General features: G+C 42.2%; 1 protein-coding gene across 1 annotated transcript in view; it reads right to left on the bottom strand.

The window, feature by feature from the left end:
- Nucleotides 1–1996: 1996 nt before the first annotated feature.
- Nucleotides 1997–18426, bottom strand: part of RBM38 (RNA binding motif protein 38) — a 39993-nt gene continuing 23563 nt past the window's right edge. The window contains exon 4 of the mRNA XM_054980564.1: nt 1997–4198. Coding sequence (XP_054836539.1) covers nt 3895–4198 — 304 coding nt within the window. The 3' untranslated portion in view covers nt 1997–3894. The remainder of the gene's footprint in view (nt 4199–18426) is intronic.

Genomic DNA, 18426 nt, shown 5'->3' with positions numbered 1-18426 from the left:
AGTTTTGATGGGAAATGTAGGCAGCTTGGTGGAATGTTGGACAAGTGACAGTTGAAAAGTCCATTGGACAACAGTCAGAGAGCCAAGCTGCAAGACCAGGATGCCTACATTTCCCATCAAAACTTGAGGGAAGCAGACAAGTGTCCAATCTGTGCCTTTTGTCACTTGTGGTTCTGCTCTCAGTTACGACTCTGGAATCAGCCCTCCATCTGTTTACAATCTGTGCAACGAACCAGTTTATTGCACAGAAGAATATAATGTTTGAAAAGGGAATGCCTTGATTGGGAGGAGAGGGCAATTGCAGAAGGATGATAGCTAGAGAAGGTACCATGATGGGAAGCACGTAACATTTGCTATTTTAGGGCATAGTCATTATTGCCCCATATCGCTCTTGAAAGGAAGTGACACGGCACATAGCTCTTCTATGGCTTCTCAACAACAAAGCGTCTCTCCCCTGCCAAGAGGCGCCCACAGAGGGCTGCTCCTTCCCACCATGCCCTTTCGTTGCCCGATAAGCATTCCCATTCCATTGCCTCGTTCCCTTCATTCCAATGCAATCTTACCGTTTGTCGTGAACGATCTCTTGACAATTCCATCCATCCTCAAGACAAGGCACCCAGAGAAACGTTCCCTTTCACTGCGGTGAAACTTCCTTTGCCTGAAGACTCACTGAAGCCCAACCAAGCAATGCAAGGATTTGGGTTGGTATTTTAATAGGCAGGATTTCAATCAGTTTTCTCCCTATTAATCCACTAGCACTGGCATTTATTTAATGTGGAAGTTTTTGTTTTTCTAAGACTATTAATGCTTGCTGCCCTGGGAGAAACTGCACTTCCATCAGTCATTCTGGAACAGTGGGTCGAAATACAAGAGTGTCTTCAGAGAGCAAGAGTAATTATTGTAGCTGTACCTCTTTGTCATCAGTCTTCCGAGGGCAGGTAATTGTACTGTGACCTGGGAATGCCCTCCATAACTGACTGATTCAATGGCATCCTGTACAGAAATGTGATTTACTGAGAGGAAGGCAACCTGGCCCGATGTGGACATATACATTGATCTGTAGCCATTGCTTGGAGCAGGAAAACATTTTAATTTCATGTATGTCCCACAACCATCTTGTGAGGTAGGCCGTCATTATCCCAATTTTACGGGCTGGGAAGCGCAGGAGTTAATATTCTGGGCATATCTGCTTCCAATCAGGAGGCATGTGCCACCCACACGGTGAAAGCAATGCTACCACATCTCAGCACAGGCACGGTGCTCGCGGTGAAACACGCTTCCAATTTTAACTCAGAAAAATGTCTCCGCTGTCAAGACATTTGGAAAACAAGGATTTAAACAGATAAATCAATCAATCACAGAATTAAAGCCCTGAGTGAGAACAATTGCTGGCTAGAAATACTGTGCAAGCTCTTGAGAGTAAATATTCTGGGTGGGATGCAGCCCCAGAAAAGCTATCATAAAAAGGGCTCATTTTGCAGCATAACTGAGGCAGTTCAAGTCCCTCCCTCTCCTTTCCTGCCTGTTTTGGAGACAAATGGGTCCACAAACCTCCATCTCTCCAATAATTGGAATTCCAAACCTTCCACACAATGTATGCCACTTTAAGTCCCCGCTGAAAGAAAGGAGGGGGCATAAATGAAGTAAATGCTATGCACCTTATTAGGAAGTTGCGTGGGAAACATGGGTCAGTGGGATCCACCCATCTCTGGCATCTTAATTTGGAAATATCAACTGCCTTGAACCCAGTGCTCTGGGCAAGTAATAGTTTTCGTCTCAAATCCTTACAACAACCCTGTGAGGTAGGCAACAGATGATCCCCCACAGATTGGGAAGTAGGTAAGTGTGGGTATGATGGGATTTGCTGGTTGCTGAGCAAGTTAACTACGTCATGTTTCGAACAGGTTCCAAGAATCCTGGCACTCCACAGGACGTGGTTGCTAGCACCTAACATGACGCACATATTTACCATTTTGAGTCAACCATATTTTCAGAGGTCTTTATTTCAGTTCCCAATTTGCCCATTCCCAACGCTGTTACACTTTAAAGTAGAGTTCTTCAACCCATGCAGTGGGTCCTTCAGGTTTTTTTTTTAACATCTTTGGAAGGATCTGCTACTTGTGTGCATCCGTAGAGAGGCACCACATGGCATGCCTCTTTTTGTATGCTGAGAAAACAGTAGCAGAAGAGTGGCATAAGGTTGCTTAGTAGAGAGGGTAAAGGCAAGTCTCTTCCTGTCACATGTCTATGAAGTAACTTTACTTCCCATCACAGACTTGCAATTTGATGGTTCCCATGTCCAGTTTAGTTGTTCCTCCAATGGCCTCTTTAAAAGTATACCATTTCTCCTATGTAAGGGAACAGCTGCCATTCATTCTTGGGGAGAGGGGAGGCACAGCATTACAACAAGAGAAAGATGGCTTTCCACCCTCCTTAGTGGGCAAACTGGCACTCACTGGGAAGGACTCCATACAAGGTCACTCCATACAAGGTCACCTCTGAAGATGCCAGTCACATCTGCTGGCGAAACATCAGGAACTACAATGCCAAGACCACGGCTATACAGCCCAGAAAATCCACAACCACCATCGTTCTCCGGCCATGAAAGCCTTCGACAATACAAGGTGACTCTTCTCAGAATCCTTGAAATACAAAAGTTTTTTTTGCATGTGCACACACACACCCTCTCGTTCAAGCAAGGCATTTCCCTATGACTTAGCAGCCACATTAAAATCCACCTGGTATATAATACAGCCCAGAGTTGTTTAAAAATCAAAATAGTTTATTGCTCTTTTTTTTTTGTAAAAATGTACTTAACTTACACAGTCTTGTTTTCTTTTACCTAATCAGCTGTTGTACCACTATGGATAAACCCATTTGTTCAAGTGTGTAACACCACTTTAAATCTCTGAGCCATTCCTGACATTCTCCTAAGCATCATGGGGCCCATGGCCCACCCACTGCTTAGCTTTTATATAAATACTGTAGGATTTCTCTAGACTTTGCAGCATTATAACAAAAGATCTATCAAAGTAGACAATAAGTTCAGTATTCCTCTTTTTTTTCTCCTTTTTTTGCATTTAAAAATATACCTAAACTTTGAGATAACAGAGTAATAATTACGATAAGAAAAATTACAGTGCGTTGACTAAGGAATATTCTGCTGTCCTTAAAGCCAATATTCCCTTTTTGCATGTCAAAAGTGATTTAGCACTTACTTCGGAACTTTTTCTCCCCACCTACGTACAATAATTTAGTTGAGAATTAAACAAGGCAGAAGTTTTATCTGCAATTCACAGCTCGTGCGAATAAAAAGATCACAATAAATATTAAAATAGGTTCTTTTTTTCTGTAAGGCATCTCTGAGTATTACAAAGTTTTTTAATACAACAACAAAAAGTTTGCATTTTTTTCCATTTCTGTATTCTCCGAGTACCTTGTGTGTTGAGGATAAGTAACCAGACTGTAGAACTTGTTCGGCTAATGGGTACACAGAGGAGTTTTTAAATGGGAAAAGTAAGAAAAAGATAGGCAATGGAAGTAGACTGCTATTAAGTGTGCAAGAACCTGTAGTTTTCACTTTGTAAAGTCATTTTCAGTCCATCTTTGCAACATTATTTGTCTTGATTTTTTTTTAAAAATAGTCCATTACTGCATTGCTGTGTAAGTCTTTCTGCAAGGACTTAAAACTTGTCTGTAACACTATAAATAGCTTAGGTATTGATATGATATGCATTCTTCCTAATAAGGTTGGTTTTTAAAAGTTTTTTTTTTTTGCTTTGCTCTGTTATTCCACGGATAGATATTTTTTTTCCTTTTTACATCTTTCCATTCCATCATGGAAGGAAACAAAGAACAGTCTTCCCAGAAAACAAGATGATCCCAACCAGGCTTCTACTGCATACGGTCCGGTTGCAATTGCGTGGGCTGGTACTGCAAGAAGGCTGTAGGTGCTGCTACCGTCGGGTTGGCAGCTGTGAGAGGTTGTTGAACTGCACCCGTGTAGCCGTACCCCATGAAGCCAGCAGCAGGGGAGGCAGCGTACGGATACTGGTCGTAGGCAGCTGTGGTGAACTGTGTATAGGCCTGGCTCGCGGTTGTGTAGTCTATGTACGGAGATGTGATGGACTGTACAGGAGTCGGGATAACCACGCTGGGCTGAACAATTGCTTGAGGGTAGATAAAGTGGTGTGTGAGCCTGTAGGATTAAAAAAAAATACAGTCAAATTACTTTTCCAAAGATAGAAGAACTGCTGGGGCAGTTTATGCCATGTTTGTCCAACACGATCTAGAACTGTTCCATGGGAAACCAGAAAGAAAGCAAAAACAAACACTGAAGGTTTTTAATCAGCCAGCTAATGGAAACTGTGGATGCTTAACTATAAATTCTTAAGAATATAAGGTCTTCCTAATTCAGCATTCTGCTACCAGCCCTGCCTTAAATAAATGCTTTCTGAATCAGCACCATGATAAGCCATGCTGCATATACATATTACTTGAGATCTTGTGTGAGCTATATCCTGATAAAGGACTCACAACAACCCGTGTTTGGCCTGCAGAAACTTATACTAGATCCAGTGCTATTACTAGAGAGACAAGTTAATGTAGCTGCCAAAAAGGGCATTCTACCAGCTTCTTTTAGTCTGGAAGATGGCCTCCTTCCCTGAATCAACTGACCTGACCACGCGGATCTGTGGTTTGGTTACCTTGAGGCTATTTTACTGTATGCACTCTACATGGGGTCTGCCCTTAATGACAACTTGGAAACTCCATTTACTGCAGAATGCCACAGCCCAGTTACTATCGTGCACTAGGTAGGACAACACACGTCACACCCATTCTGCAAACAATCTATGACTTACTGATCGGTTACTGAGTTCAATTCAAGGTTATGATCATCATCTACACAGCCCTGGATGGCCTTGGACCCACATGCCTCCAGGACTGCCTCACCTGCCACGCTCCACTGTGACAGGTTTACTCATCTGAGCAAAACCTTCTAAAGGTGCCATTCGTAAATGGGTAAGATTGACAGCTGCCTTTTCACATGCATTCTCAGTGCATTCTCCCACCTTGTGACATTCTGCAAAACCATTCAAGGAGACATTTTTAAAAAGAGGTCAGAACTGTAATGGAATGAACAGCCCAGGAGGATACCTTTATAACAGAATAGTCAGCTGCAACGATTATTATGTTCTCCGGAGGTCGCTTCGATCAGCTAATAACATGTTGACGAGGACAGCCAGGCCCTACCCCCTTTTTTCTTCCTGGGGATTGCCCGCTGTGGCCCAGCAATCCTAATGTAGCCAATCCCTGTTACCATATCAAGTCCAGAAAAAACTATGATCCCCGAATAGTCAGTAGAAACTTTCCATCTGCATCCTGCAATAGTCCTGTCAGAATTCCAGACAAATGGTGTCACGAACTTCAGGCCTTCTGTGCTCAATTTTTCTTAGGCCTGTCACAAGCCATCAGAGCCTCCCTGGAGTGGGGCTTGGCAAAAAATGTGGCAACTTCTAGCTGAGGTACCTCAATAAAACAGGAGTTATTGTCAAAACAGAGTCTTCTGGCCACCTCAACATGACCATGAGGCAAATGCCTTAAAGCTCTCATCAGAGAGAATCCTACAACGTACTGACTGGTTTCTTCTGGCTATAATTAAAGAAAAGGCCTTTCAAGTTTATTTAACATTCCAGCATGTTGTCATTGACACCATGTTTAAAACCTGTATTGCCACAATACTGGCAGGGTTTTTTTTTTTTTTGGCAATAACTACGGGACGTTTGTTGTAAAACACAAAACGCTTATTCTGTTTACTCTTCCTTCTCTTCTCCCACTCCCTATTCATATTTCTCTGAAGTTACCATGTAAACACCCTCCCCAGTTCTCTAACAGGCTGCAACTTGTTCTAGTTTCAGCTGATGATGAATCTATCTGAAACCCTGGACAAAAAGACACCACCAGCTTACAAAAGTTAACCTCTTAGGAGTATAAAGCTTTTTTGAGGTGGGAGACAGCCGAGGAGAAAGGAAAGTATCTTAGGAATTTTTGTTTGCTGGAATTGTCAGTGAGTTTTATGTGTTCAGGAGATCTTCTTTGGGACCGAGACAAAACATATCTATTAATGTATGTATATTTATGCCCCAGTTTTGATCACTGAGGGCTCAATCTGCTGCATGGAAACAAAGATCTAGCACAAGGGTAGGCAATCTTTTTGGTTCAAGTGCTAAAAAAGCGGTGGTGAGGAGACGGATATTGAGGATTGCACTTGGATGGGCATGCTTGGAGCAAGCCAAACCCATTGGTCTGCTAGAATTTCAGGAATTCGCCTTGGACTTGACTGGTACCCGTACAGGTCTGAGAGGTGATGCAGAACACACAAGCCATGTTTTTGCCTTCTCTCGTACCACTAGCCCAGTGCCTCAGTAGCCTGAGAGGAGATCTGGCCTTGAGCAGAAAGCAAAATGGTCTTTATGCCACACGTATGCCAGGAGTTGTCCTATTGCTAGTTAAAAAGATCAACCTGCAATTAGGAGAGCCTGCAACATTTTTATTCCCCCCTTCCTCCAAGGAGCTCATAATTCTCCCTCCTCCATTTTATCCTCCCAACAACTCTGTGAGCTGGGTTAGACCTGTCTTTCTCAGCCTAAGATCACCATGTGAAATTCATGGCAGAATCAGGATTTCAGCCTACGGGCCAAGCTAGAAGTGACGAATGACACTTGAGTGTCATTTGTCACTTGTAGCTTGGCCCTAAGGGCCAAGCTACACATGACGAATGACACTTGAACAGCAAGTGTATTTCTCCCTGTTCACTTGCCCTCCACTCAATCCACTTGCCGTTCAAGTGTCATTCGTCATGTGTAGCTTGGCCCTAAGTCTCCCCAAGACCCAGACCAGTGCTACACCAAGTTAGCTCTGCAGATTTTTAATGACTGATTTGTTAAATCAACAAATTAAAACCTCTTGGATTAATCAAAGAAATGCTCTCAACTACGTTGGCAGTAGAGGGTTTTTTTTTTTACATTGAACTACCTTTTCCACTAATATTCACAAAAACTGAAGGGGGCAGGAGCCATCTTAGAAGAAGCAATTCCGCATCTATTGCATGTAGAGGGAATTCCTCTTTTAAGATGGCAGTGGCACCTTTTGTAGTGTGCAGGTCCATATTAAAAATCAAACTGTTGCTCTTAGTCATGAAGTTTCAACTAATTAAAAAGTCATACGACTAAATCAACTAAGATTGCTACAGTTGGGTGACATTTGTATGAATTCCTTCTCCAGGCATCCCATTCTCTCCTGGCTATATTTGTATACATACACTTCGTAGTTACTTGTATATCACATACAGTTAAGAAAAATGGAGAACACTAATTGGAACCTAAGTCACTTTACCCCCTGGAATTTAATTATAGTGAAGCCATCTCTGACAGACATTTTAATAAGCTACAGTGCAGAGACAGCCACATCCTCTCTTGCTAGCTATTCTGGAGTATTTCTCGGCATATTCCAAACATGATAATTATGCCTGACATAGAAATAAACTATCCAGAAATGTAAATTTGGTGGAAGAACATCTATTCTGAAATGTGGGAGGGTGGGGCGGAGAACCTTATCTGTTCAGGGCTCTAATTTTGGCTAAAGGCAGAATTTAGAAGTGAACTGAACCAGTCACAATGAAAGATTTTCCTCTGTGTCCCAAAAAACCCATACTAGGGTTCGCAAGTGCCCTAGTAGGCAATCTCCTGGGAATCCCTGCCTGCCAATCTTCAGCTGAGTGGAGGGCAGAAGCAGGCCAGAAAGGGTGGGGATGGGTGATCAGTGTCCCAGTAAGATGCTGTTACTTCTGGTGAAACCCAGAGGTGATGGAGTCTTAAGGTTTTGGCCGAGCGCTAAAGAATTGGCTCCATTTCTTCCAAGTCATGCCAGAAAGGATATTATTGCATGGCAATGCCAATTGTGCCCTCCTCGCGGTAAATTCCTATCTCTTCCCATCTCCTGCTGATTGCCAGGGGGACTTGATAACCCTACCTTCTAAGCATCCAAACACTGGAGTCAATTCCACTTAAGCTCCCCCATAAGCAGGAGGTGTGTGTGTGTGTGGGGGGGAGCTGATTGGGCTATATGGGTCTGGTTTCCAAAAAGCAGTCTCAAAACCCTTCCTGTGCATGTGGCAGTTGCCACAAGGCCCCTTATTTAAGCCTGATGCAAACATGACATTGGCAGGGAGAAAGCTCTTTCCCATGGGGCTTGGCACATCTCACAGTGTCTGGTTTAAACTGGGCTGCAATCTGTACAAAGCAGCCATGTGGAACATGTAGCTCCTTTTAGGACCGAGAGCTCTGAAACGGGTCCTCTCTAGTTGTCCCTTCAGTATTGGTTTGATCTGCAGCAATCTTCGGGTGATGTTATTTAGCCCCATGCCATGCAAAGTTTCAACTGCCAGTTTCTGCATATTAAACCTCTTTTAGAGGAGCAAGACAATTCTTGCCAACCTTAGGTGCTTCATGTGGGTAGCAGCCCAGTTTAAATACACAATATCACTTTTGTAGCACTTGCACTGTTTTTTGTCTTGCCAGCATCACATATAAAATCAGGCCTGATATACAACAATAACTATGGTTAGTGTTGGCAGCAGTGTAAACTGTAACTATGATTTAGGGGTCAGGGGAAAGTTTGCCCATGAGAAAGGAGGAAGAAGAATCATGAAGTCTGCTCCTTTAAACAAGCTTAAGGGATCGATGGTATTACACTTTCTCCATCCTGAAGCCCGCTACAAATTTACACCATGGCCGATTCCGCACGGCTTACCTGAAGCCGGAACGTTGCGGAACATGCCGGCAAAAACGCGAAAGATCGTGTTTTCTCGCGCAAGTTTTGCGCAATGTCATGCAAAACTCACGCAAGAAAACACGATCTTTCGCGTTTTTGCCAGTATGTTCTGCAACGTCCCGGCTTCAGGTAAGCCATGCGGAATTGGCCCATGTATACCGAACCAAATATCATCTTATGAGACCACAGCCCACTCCTACATTTTCAACTATTCAACTGGGAAAAAGAATTGTTCTCAATCACATTCTCAAAATCTAATGAATACAGCAATAAACTCGCTGTAAGTAGTCCTACGTCTACTAAATTTAGAGATTACAAAATGCACACACACACACACACACACACACACAATCCAAAATCAGCTTCAATTTTAAAATAGTTTACTAAAAGATTTGAAACAGGAAAGAAAACTAAAATCAAAGTTTTTATGACGAACAAAACAAGGTTACAAACTCAACAATTAAATATCCCCCAAAATTCATAGCAAGCTGGTTAAGTTTTGATTACTTTCAACTAAAGAAGGAACACATCAACAGCAATGCAATGAAGTTGTCTCCTGGCCAGTTTTCTGCGTTTTTAAAAGGTTTGTTTTTTTAAAAAAGTTTATTTTCCTGAAATTAAAAAACTGTTTGACCAAATCACACTTGTTTATTGAAAATAAGGAAAAAAATATGCTACTGTCCTGTTTATGGACGTTTGTACGTCCATAAGATGTAGCAATCAGAGCAAGACAAAAAAAATCTACTTTTCCTTTAAAGATGAGAATTTATGCATGCCCCCGCCCCTGTCATTCTGTTTAAAAAAGGGGATCTAAATCAAGAAAGAAAGAACAACATCTTAATGCCAGAAAAGAACTTCATCTCAAAATGTGATTATAAAAACATCAATCAAGTGATCTTCAAACTGTCATCACACATCAAGTTCACCCTGTGAACGGCAACTCATGAGCTGCTCCATGGCATTCCTGATTAATCACTGGCCGAGACCACAAGGAAAAAAAAACGTGAAGAACACACCAAAGAACACGGTCAAACCTAAAATTAGAATTACTGACGGCTTGTTGTGTAGAGATTCATCTCGGATTTCACTTGGCACCTCGGGCCCCGAGACAAGGAAGATGGCTCAGTCGAGGATCAAGGTGTTATCCTAACTATGTGGCATGATGCCCACATCAAAATTAACGAGACACAAAGCAGAACATGTACGATTATATACATACAGGCCTACCACAGTCAGATAAACAGTGAACTGTATATCAAGTAAGGAGGACATAGCTAACTTGGAGAATCATAGGGTTGGAAGGGACCTCTAGCCCAAGCCCCTGCACAATGCAGGAAATGCATAGTTACCTCCCCTCCACACACAGACCCAGTGACCCTTACTGCATGCCCAGAAGATGGCAAAACACCGCCAGGATCCCTAGCCAAACTGGCCTGGGGAAAATTGCTTTCTGACTCCGAAGTGGCAACTGGCACTACCCTGGGCATGTAAGAAGGGGCCACGATAAGTCAAGTTAATATTATAGATACTTGAACCAACACGTAAAATGAGCTGTAGTGTAAATTTAAAGGCCAGAATTATTTTGAAATCAGCCTGCTGATTGACTGAATAGTTCTATCGGTCTTGTAATTCCACTTGAGTCCCAATGAGAAAGGCGGACCATAAATGAAAGTAAATAAAAAATGATGGATGAGTTCATAGCCATCTAAGAATAGCCGTGATACAGAATGGCTGGCTCCAAATTCAAATATTTGTCAATGCCAGTATTTCCCAATCTTCTTTTTCCATGGAGGAACCCTTAAATTAATCTTTCAAATCCCAAGGAACCCTTACCTACAAAAATGTTTATAATCCAGAAAAAATATGGTGGGGAGCACAATTCAATTATTGCTAAATTATTGCCATTTGTATTGTTGATGCTCTGTAACAGTACGAAACATACACATGATACAACTAAATGTAAGTTTAATAACTGTAGTATTTTGAGGGCTATTTGGAATTTTTCACAGTATTTCAAAAAAAATTATTTATTTCACAATTTCTCACAGAACCTCTGATGATGTCTTGTGGAACCTTGGTTGAGAAACACTGGTCTATGCAGGGTGGATAAAAATCAATGATTTTTTTAAAAAAATCAAAAAAATCAATTTTTTTTATTTAAATCGGATTTTTTTTATTTAAATCGGATTTTTTAAATTTAAATTGGATTTTTTTAAATAAAATGCTTTTTGAGGAAAATATATTACAATCCAAAGGTTATTCCATCATGAAATAAAGATTAGTTTTTAATTATGTAGAATAAGGCTGTATATGTTTAATTTTTTTGGTAAATAAATTCCATTAATCCATTCACAATGTCATGCTCTTCCAGAGGTTTTTGTAAGATTATTGGGCAGTTTCTCTGCCTATAAGATATTATCACAGATGCTTGGTTTTGCAGTTCTCAAAACTGAATTTGTGTCAGCTCAGCAGAGATCACATGCCTCTTCTTCACAGCAAAAATGTTATAACATGAACAGAGTTGAGAAAAAGACCTTAATCCTATTGTTCTACAAACCTATGAAGACAGAATCAACCCCTCCAGTGCTAAGTTTCAAGAAGTTCAGTGAATAGAAACAATATTTTTCTGATTGTTTGGAGTGGAATAGATCTGCACAAGAAGAAACTAAGTGTGAGGAGGGAGGGGCAAGCAGTACAAAATGAAAGTGAAACTTTTTGAGCACAATACTGCACAAGTCTTTGGATCTTTTGTGTGTATGACCTGAGGTTTTTCACATTCTTTCCTTGGAGGAAAAAACCTATAATGACAGCAGGCCATAAAAGAGACCCAGTTTGGGAATACTTTAATGAAGTTCCTTTACCTATCGGTAAGGCAGGCATCTACTTGCATATTAAAGTTATACCAGCAAGAATTAGTCTTTATGTAGAAAACTATGATTTAAATCAAGCCTTAATGACTAGTGATTTAAATCGTGATTTAAATCAGTTTGATTTAAATCAAATCCACCCTGGGTCTATGCATCTCCTAAAGAGAGTAGCCCTATCAGAATACATGATCTGGGAATGGCCATATTAATCTGGGTTTGGGACTGGGGAGGGGGGTTTGCCTCACAATGCTGGCATGATGAGGTAGTAAGAGAACACTTAGGGTGCAATCCTAAGCAGAGTTACCCCATTCTAAGCCCACTGAAATCAATGGGCTTAGACTGGAGTAACTCTGCTTAGGATTGCTCTGTTAATGGCTGATTCTGCACACGTTGGATAATGCACTTTCAATGCACTTTATCAATCGTTTGAGGTGGATTTTTTGTTACGCACACAAAAGAATCTGTTCCAAATGATCTATAAAAAGGATTGGAAGTGCATTATCCAACGTGTGTGGAATCACTCAATGTATCATTGCTAAGATTTATCACACTTGGAACAAGGCGATTGCTGATTACACCAAGTGTATGTATGAGACCATTTCCCCATGCTAGCTATCACACTTTTATCATCTCTTCAGGGTGGAATAGATGATTCTGCCTTCCCTATTTTACCTTCACAAAAACCCTAAGAGGCAGGTTAGGCTCAGAAAGAGTGCTAGGCCCACAGTCAGCCTGTAAACTTCATAGCTGCAGCATGCGACGCTGAACCAGGCGATCCCAAATTCTACTCCAGCATTCTAACCACTTCTCCACAAAGGCTTTCGTACAAAAACAATGAACCGGGCTACAGATTTCTGTCTAAGTTTGTAGTCAAATCCATCACAAAAAAGCAGGCAAAATCCTGTTCATGAAAGCAATGGTGCATGGGTTCTTCACACATGTGAGAACTTTCAGTGTGCATGTGGAGTTTCCCAGGTGCCCAGGCCTTCCCCTCTGCAGAAGTGATCAACAGTGCAAGCAAAGAAAGACACGGCAAATATTGAAACCCCTTATCCTCAAATGTCAGCTGAGCCCAGACTGCAAGAAATCAACTTAACCTCCCCCACCCCCCACCACATCCATTTCACAAAGCAAACATGGGCCGTTTCCAGACGGCTTACCTGCCTCCGGAACATCGCGCCATGTTGCGGGGAAAATGCGAAATACCGCGTTTTCTCGCGCGAGTTTTGCGTGACGTCACGCAAGAAAACGCGGTATTTCGCGTTTTCCCCACAACATGGCGCGACGTTCCGGAGGCAGGTAAGCCGTCTGGAAATGGCCATGGACTGAGACTTTAAAAATGCATTAAGGTTGTGTGAACACATGCTGAACAGCCCATTGGCATTATAGTATAGCAGAACTCAAACGAAGGGGGAGGATGCTATTGGTACGTACCTTGTGCATCTTGGATCACACCTTTCCTGGAACACCCCTGTGAGCTCCAATGGCAAAAGCTGGGCCAGAAAGCCTGCAGGCCTAACGCCTCCTTACCACCCAACTGCTCAGCTCAAGTCTACACACAATACCCATTGGTCCCTGAAATTGTGCAACAATGCACCAAGTTTTGCACTACATAAAACCAGCACAATGTGTTCAGAGGGTGTTATTTTAAAGCTACAAGGTGGTTCTCCCATCCACTATTGCCCCAAGGATTATACAGATCTTATCTGTCATGTACTCAAATTCGAGGAAACTACCAGGAATAAATTCCAAGAAAGTAGCAACGTCCGATGAGTAGCAGCAGGCATTCTCTCAGCGTTATAAACTGATGCAAATTTTATTGTCAAGAAAGTCTATACTCTTGTGCTTTTAAAAGTAAAATTAAAATGCCATGCCAAAGTAACTGAAGGTCTGTAAAAGGGGGAAAAAAGCCCCGGTGCCTTTCAAAAAATATGCAAATATTTTATAACAGCCAAAGCTAAAGAGGCCGCAAGCTCTGCTCCTCTGATGAAATATATTTTTCTGAAATTTGGCTTATGAGAGAAAGGAAACCTAAGTAATAGAAATTTGCACTCACTCCCCTCACCCCCATGGCAACAGAGACTGTCAGGCTGCTAAATCCTGCAAACACAAGCATTTGCAATCAGGAATTGCCACAACTGTTGTGAGAACAGCAGGGAAGTGTGAAGGAGGGGAGATCATTTGCAGAGTAAGCGAACACACTTGGGTGCCGGGCTAAAAGGGATCCATTCTGAAAAGATCTGCAGTGCCCCCCTTCCCTGTTCTGTCCACCAGTACAGCTAGCAATGCCACATGCTGGCTCAGCCAAAAATACTTTTGGACAAATAGACCAGAAAGGTTGTTAGGCAACAAGAGTTCAAGATACAATCTGCACAAAATAATGGCAAAAAAGAAGCCTCCTTCTCCACCACATGGAAACAATGCCTGTGCATCTGCTTAGCTTTAGAGAGAAAAATGACAGTCTCACTCTTATACGCTACACACAGACACACACACAGTCGTCCCTTTTTTCTTTCTTTCTTTCTTTCTTTGGCTATACATCTATAGACTGTAAGAACTGCGCATGTTTGCACATGCACATGAGACCACAAAAAAAGCTGGTACCCTACAGTTCTGCACTCACACATAGTTGCTTCCAGAGAGCAGCTAATGGTCCTTACTTCTTCTTTAAAGACATCTAAAGAAGAGGGTGGGGGGAGTGTTAGTTGCTCTGGTTCCCGGGAGGGGGGGCAGTGAGAGGTGGCATACATCCATCACCATACCCTTAGATACTAGGCATGCCGTAAACTTAAGATAGGTTTTACACCAGTTCAACTGACCCAGCTTCCTCTAACGGAACCTGCAAGAGTCCAGTAGCACCAATAAGACTAACAAAATTTGTGGTAGGGTATGAGCTTTCTTGAATCACAGCTCACTTCTTCAAATACCGTGAGCTGTGACTCATGAAAGCGCATACCCTACCACAAATTTTATTAGTCTTGTAGGTGCTAGTGGACTCTTGTTCTTTTCTACTACTACAAACAGACTAACACAGCTACCCATCTTAACGAAACCAGGGAATTGTAGCTGGTCAAGTGCTGAAGATTGGCTGTTAGACTCTCTCCAGATTCTTGGGAATTCCATTCTCCCCTCAGGCTTCTCTTTATTTTGTTTTATTCCCCCTTCTTCTTCCCTGCCCCTTTGGTTTTCCCTCATTCCTTTTTAGTCCTCTTCTGGAATTCTTTTGCAAAGCAAGGGGAGGGTATTTGGTTTGGCTGTGCCTCCTATGGCATCCATGTTAGATTGGTGCTCAGTTCACCCTCAGAATTCAAAAGGAGCCCACAGGCTGAAAAAGGTTTAAATCCTTTTTAGTGAATAACCCAAAAGTTATGGAGCGGCCTTTAAAACCAACCCTCCCCATTCTACTAGTAAGAATGGAGTGCAAAAATATGGAAGAAATCCTGTCATTACAGCTTTACCTCCAGGATTGAGAATATGGCTGCATTCACTCAGAGACTTTTTCTTTGGTGGCCAAATAAGAACACTTTCCCCTCAAACATCCACACGTATTGCACTCTAATCATGCTCCAATTGTCCTTTCCCCATCCTGCTTTGCAACTATCTTTTGGGAAAGAGCACAGCCCAAGAGTATTATCACGCCATCTGGATTAGAAGGTTTCATTTGCAAAGATCTCCCCTATATCTGCACCATTTTCCTTCCATTGGCCCCTTGTGGCTGCCATTTTCCCTGCCGTACCACCAGGGTGTGTTTAAAAAACTGGTAATGAATTAGGTGCTGTCAAATCATAACCGACATACGGCAACTACTATTTTTTTTAAAAAGCCTTGAACAAGACATCCAGTGGCACGGTGGGAAGAAGAATGCAGAGGAAATGGCAGGTGACCAAAGAAGGTACATGGGAAACTACTTTCTGGCTGCTCCACTGCTAACGTGCATGCTTTTGCAGTTGCAGCAGCTATGAATGCAAAACAGCGAATCCACTCTGCATGGATGCAGCCTACGACAGGGTGGGTACAGCATGTACAGCTGAGGTTAACCCGTATCAGGGAAGACACATCCATCTGAGATGATGTAACTATTTCTCCCAGACCATCAGCTTCCCCAAACCACTGCAGGAATGGGGGAAATATTTCAAGGCTAAGAAAAATCCATACATTCCTGAACATCAGTATAAAATGTTTAGCAGGCAGGGGGCTTCGATTTACTAGCCTGCTGACAACGGTCAATATTTTTATTTATTTATTATTTATGTCATTTATAGTCTGACTTTCTCACTGAGACTCGAGGCAGATTACACACTATGAGATTAGTACAATCAGTGTCAAGTACATTCAATACAGTATCAAGGGCATTTCATAAACAATACCATAGGGTTAATAGATACAAGTTTAAAAGACACAGTATTGGCAAGAATCAATACTAAAGCAGAAGATAATCAATTCTAGGACTAGTTGTCAATAAATGTGTTACTAAATTCTGGGAAGGCTGACGTAAGTTATGTTGAATATTTATTCTTTATACACTTTTATACTATGACTTGGTTTAAGTATAACACAAACGCATGGGATGTGTGTGTGTTTTTAATTAGTCTGTAAAATGAACAAATCCCAGTTGTATAATCTCAAACTTAAATCCTGATTAGCCTTGACAAATGCTAGTTTAATTGCCTTTGTTCTTACACAAGTGCTAGCATAGCTAGGGAGTGCAGGTGGGGTGGGGTGGGGTGGGGTGAAGAGTCGATAGGAAAGAGGCCAGGGTTAAGCCAGGATATGTGTGTCTCACTAAACCACAGCTAAAACCAACTGTGGTTAATAAGGTCACTTCAAACCATAGCTCCAAATCCTAGTTTGAGTGATCTGAACTAACCACAGTTCGTGCATTGGCCTGCATTTGCAGGATCACCGTACTGAGTTTACTTAGGCTTTGCTTTCATGTGACATCTGAGTCGAGCCTGCCTGCTTTGCAATTTTTAAAGTGGCGTCTTATGAACAACAATTTTTTAAAAATCTGTCTGCCTCAAAGGTAGTGGTGGAGGGGAACCTGGTATATAATCCTTACACTTGTTCTTAGATTAGCTAGCAGGGTGATCTAGCAACCCAAAGAGTTGTTTACAGTTGTAAACAGCTGTACCAGCCTCCACAAAGCCAGAACAAAGACCCAAATCTATGTAATGCCTTCGATTGGTAGAGCGCCCTCAAGTCATAGCTGACATGGCGACCCCTGGAGGGGTTTTCATGGCAAGAGACTAACAAAGATGGTTTGCCATTGCCTGCCTCTGCAACTCTGGCCTTCATTGGAGGTCTCCCTTCCAATTACTAACCAAGGCCAACCCTGTTTAGCTTCTGAGATGTGATGAGATCAGGTTCACCTGGGCTATACAGGTCAGGATACTTTTTATTAGAACCAACCAAAATGACACCAAACACTGCGCAACCAGGGGCCACAGAGATCATCAGCCCCTGGTTTTCCATACCATGCTCTGGCAGAGCCAGGTTTTCTTTTAACCTTTTATGTTCCAAATGGCAACGCTTCATGGCTGCAAAGTTAAGGAAGCTTTGCCAGCCAGCCATGTTCCGAATGAAGCAGAGAAAAAATAATTGTATTAGGGTGGGAGCTTTACTTTGGAATTCCCTGTCTCTCACCCGCCACCACCAATAGGTGTCGCGAGCTACTTCGAAGGGGCAACACGGCACCTGATGTGGTGATCTGGGGCCCTGTTCGGTATTTTTAGAAAAATAAATAAATAAACTATAACACAGGAAGCGTGTGTGTTGGGGGAGGAGGGGGAAGAGTAGAGAAGAGAAACACCACAGAAGGAGAGGCACCAGAGGAAGCCGAGGGTGTGACATGTTACAGTAAAAACTGTACAGCCCACAGGAGGGGGGAAAAATGAAAGTTAAGTTTCTTTTCTCAGATACAAATGCAGCATCTCTGCCTTTTAAACTATTCAAGCATCTAAATTTACCCAATTAACCACTATTCAGGCAGGAAACCACGGCAGTCAAACTGCTCTAAACGAGCGCTCCAAACAGAGTTGTGGTGTGTGTCTGGGGATTACTGCAGAGGAGTCACAGTTCAGTGGGGAGCACCTCCTCTGTAAGGGAGAAGGTCTCAGGTCCAAATTCCCAACAATTCTAATTAAAGAACTTCAGGTAGGAAAGTCTCTGCCGGATTTTCCTCTGCCTGAGATATGAACTTCCTGGTTTATCCTCCAAGGTACCCTAGCGAAAATATATGCAGATGATTTTCCCCAAATAAACAGGAGAATTGTGGCACCTTAAAGACAAACAGAATTGTATTTGTTTGTAGCACAAAATTCTCTTTGCAAAAAGTAAATAGAGGGCTTCTGATACCTCAGAGATCAACATAATTTTAACCGAGGAAAAATGTGTGCTAAAATAAACTCTTGTTTGTCTTTAAGGTGCCATGAGTGTGATACAGTGACCACAGTGTCAGACTAGATCCGGGAGATCCAAGTTTGTAATCCCTGCTTTGCTATGGAAGCTTGCCGAGTTAAACTTAGGCCAATCTCATACACTCAGCCTAACCTACGGTGGTTGTGAAAATAAAATGGAGAAGGACAATGTAAGGCGCTCCAATTTCTGGGTTCCCACTGGGAAGAAATGCAGAATATTAACAAAATAAATATATAAGACTTCTGTTTATTTTTGTTGTAACTGAGGGCGAAGCTACAAGTGAACGGCAAGTGTATTTCTCCCTGTTCAC

This window comes from Eublepharis macularius, chromosome 5 (assembly GCF_028583425.1).
Source record: "Eublepharis macularius isolate TG4126 chromosome 5, MPM_Emac_v1.0, whole genome shotgun sequence".
NCBI lineage: Eukaryota > Metazoa > Chordata > Lepidosauria > Squamata > Eublepharidae > Eublepharis > Eublepharis macularius.
The sequence above is the reverse complement of the archived record's forward strand: the minus strand, read 5'-3'. Positions and strand labels throughout refer to the sequence as shown.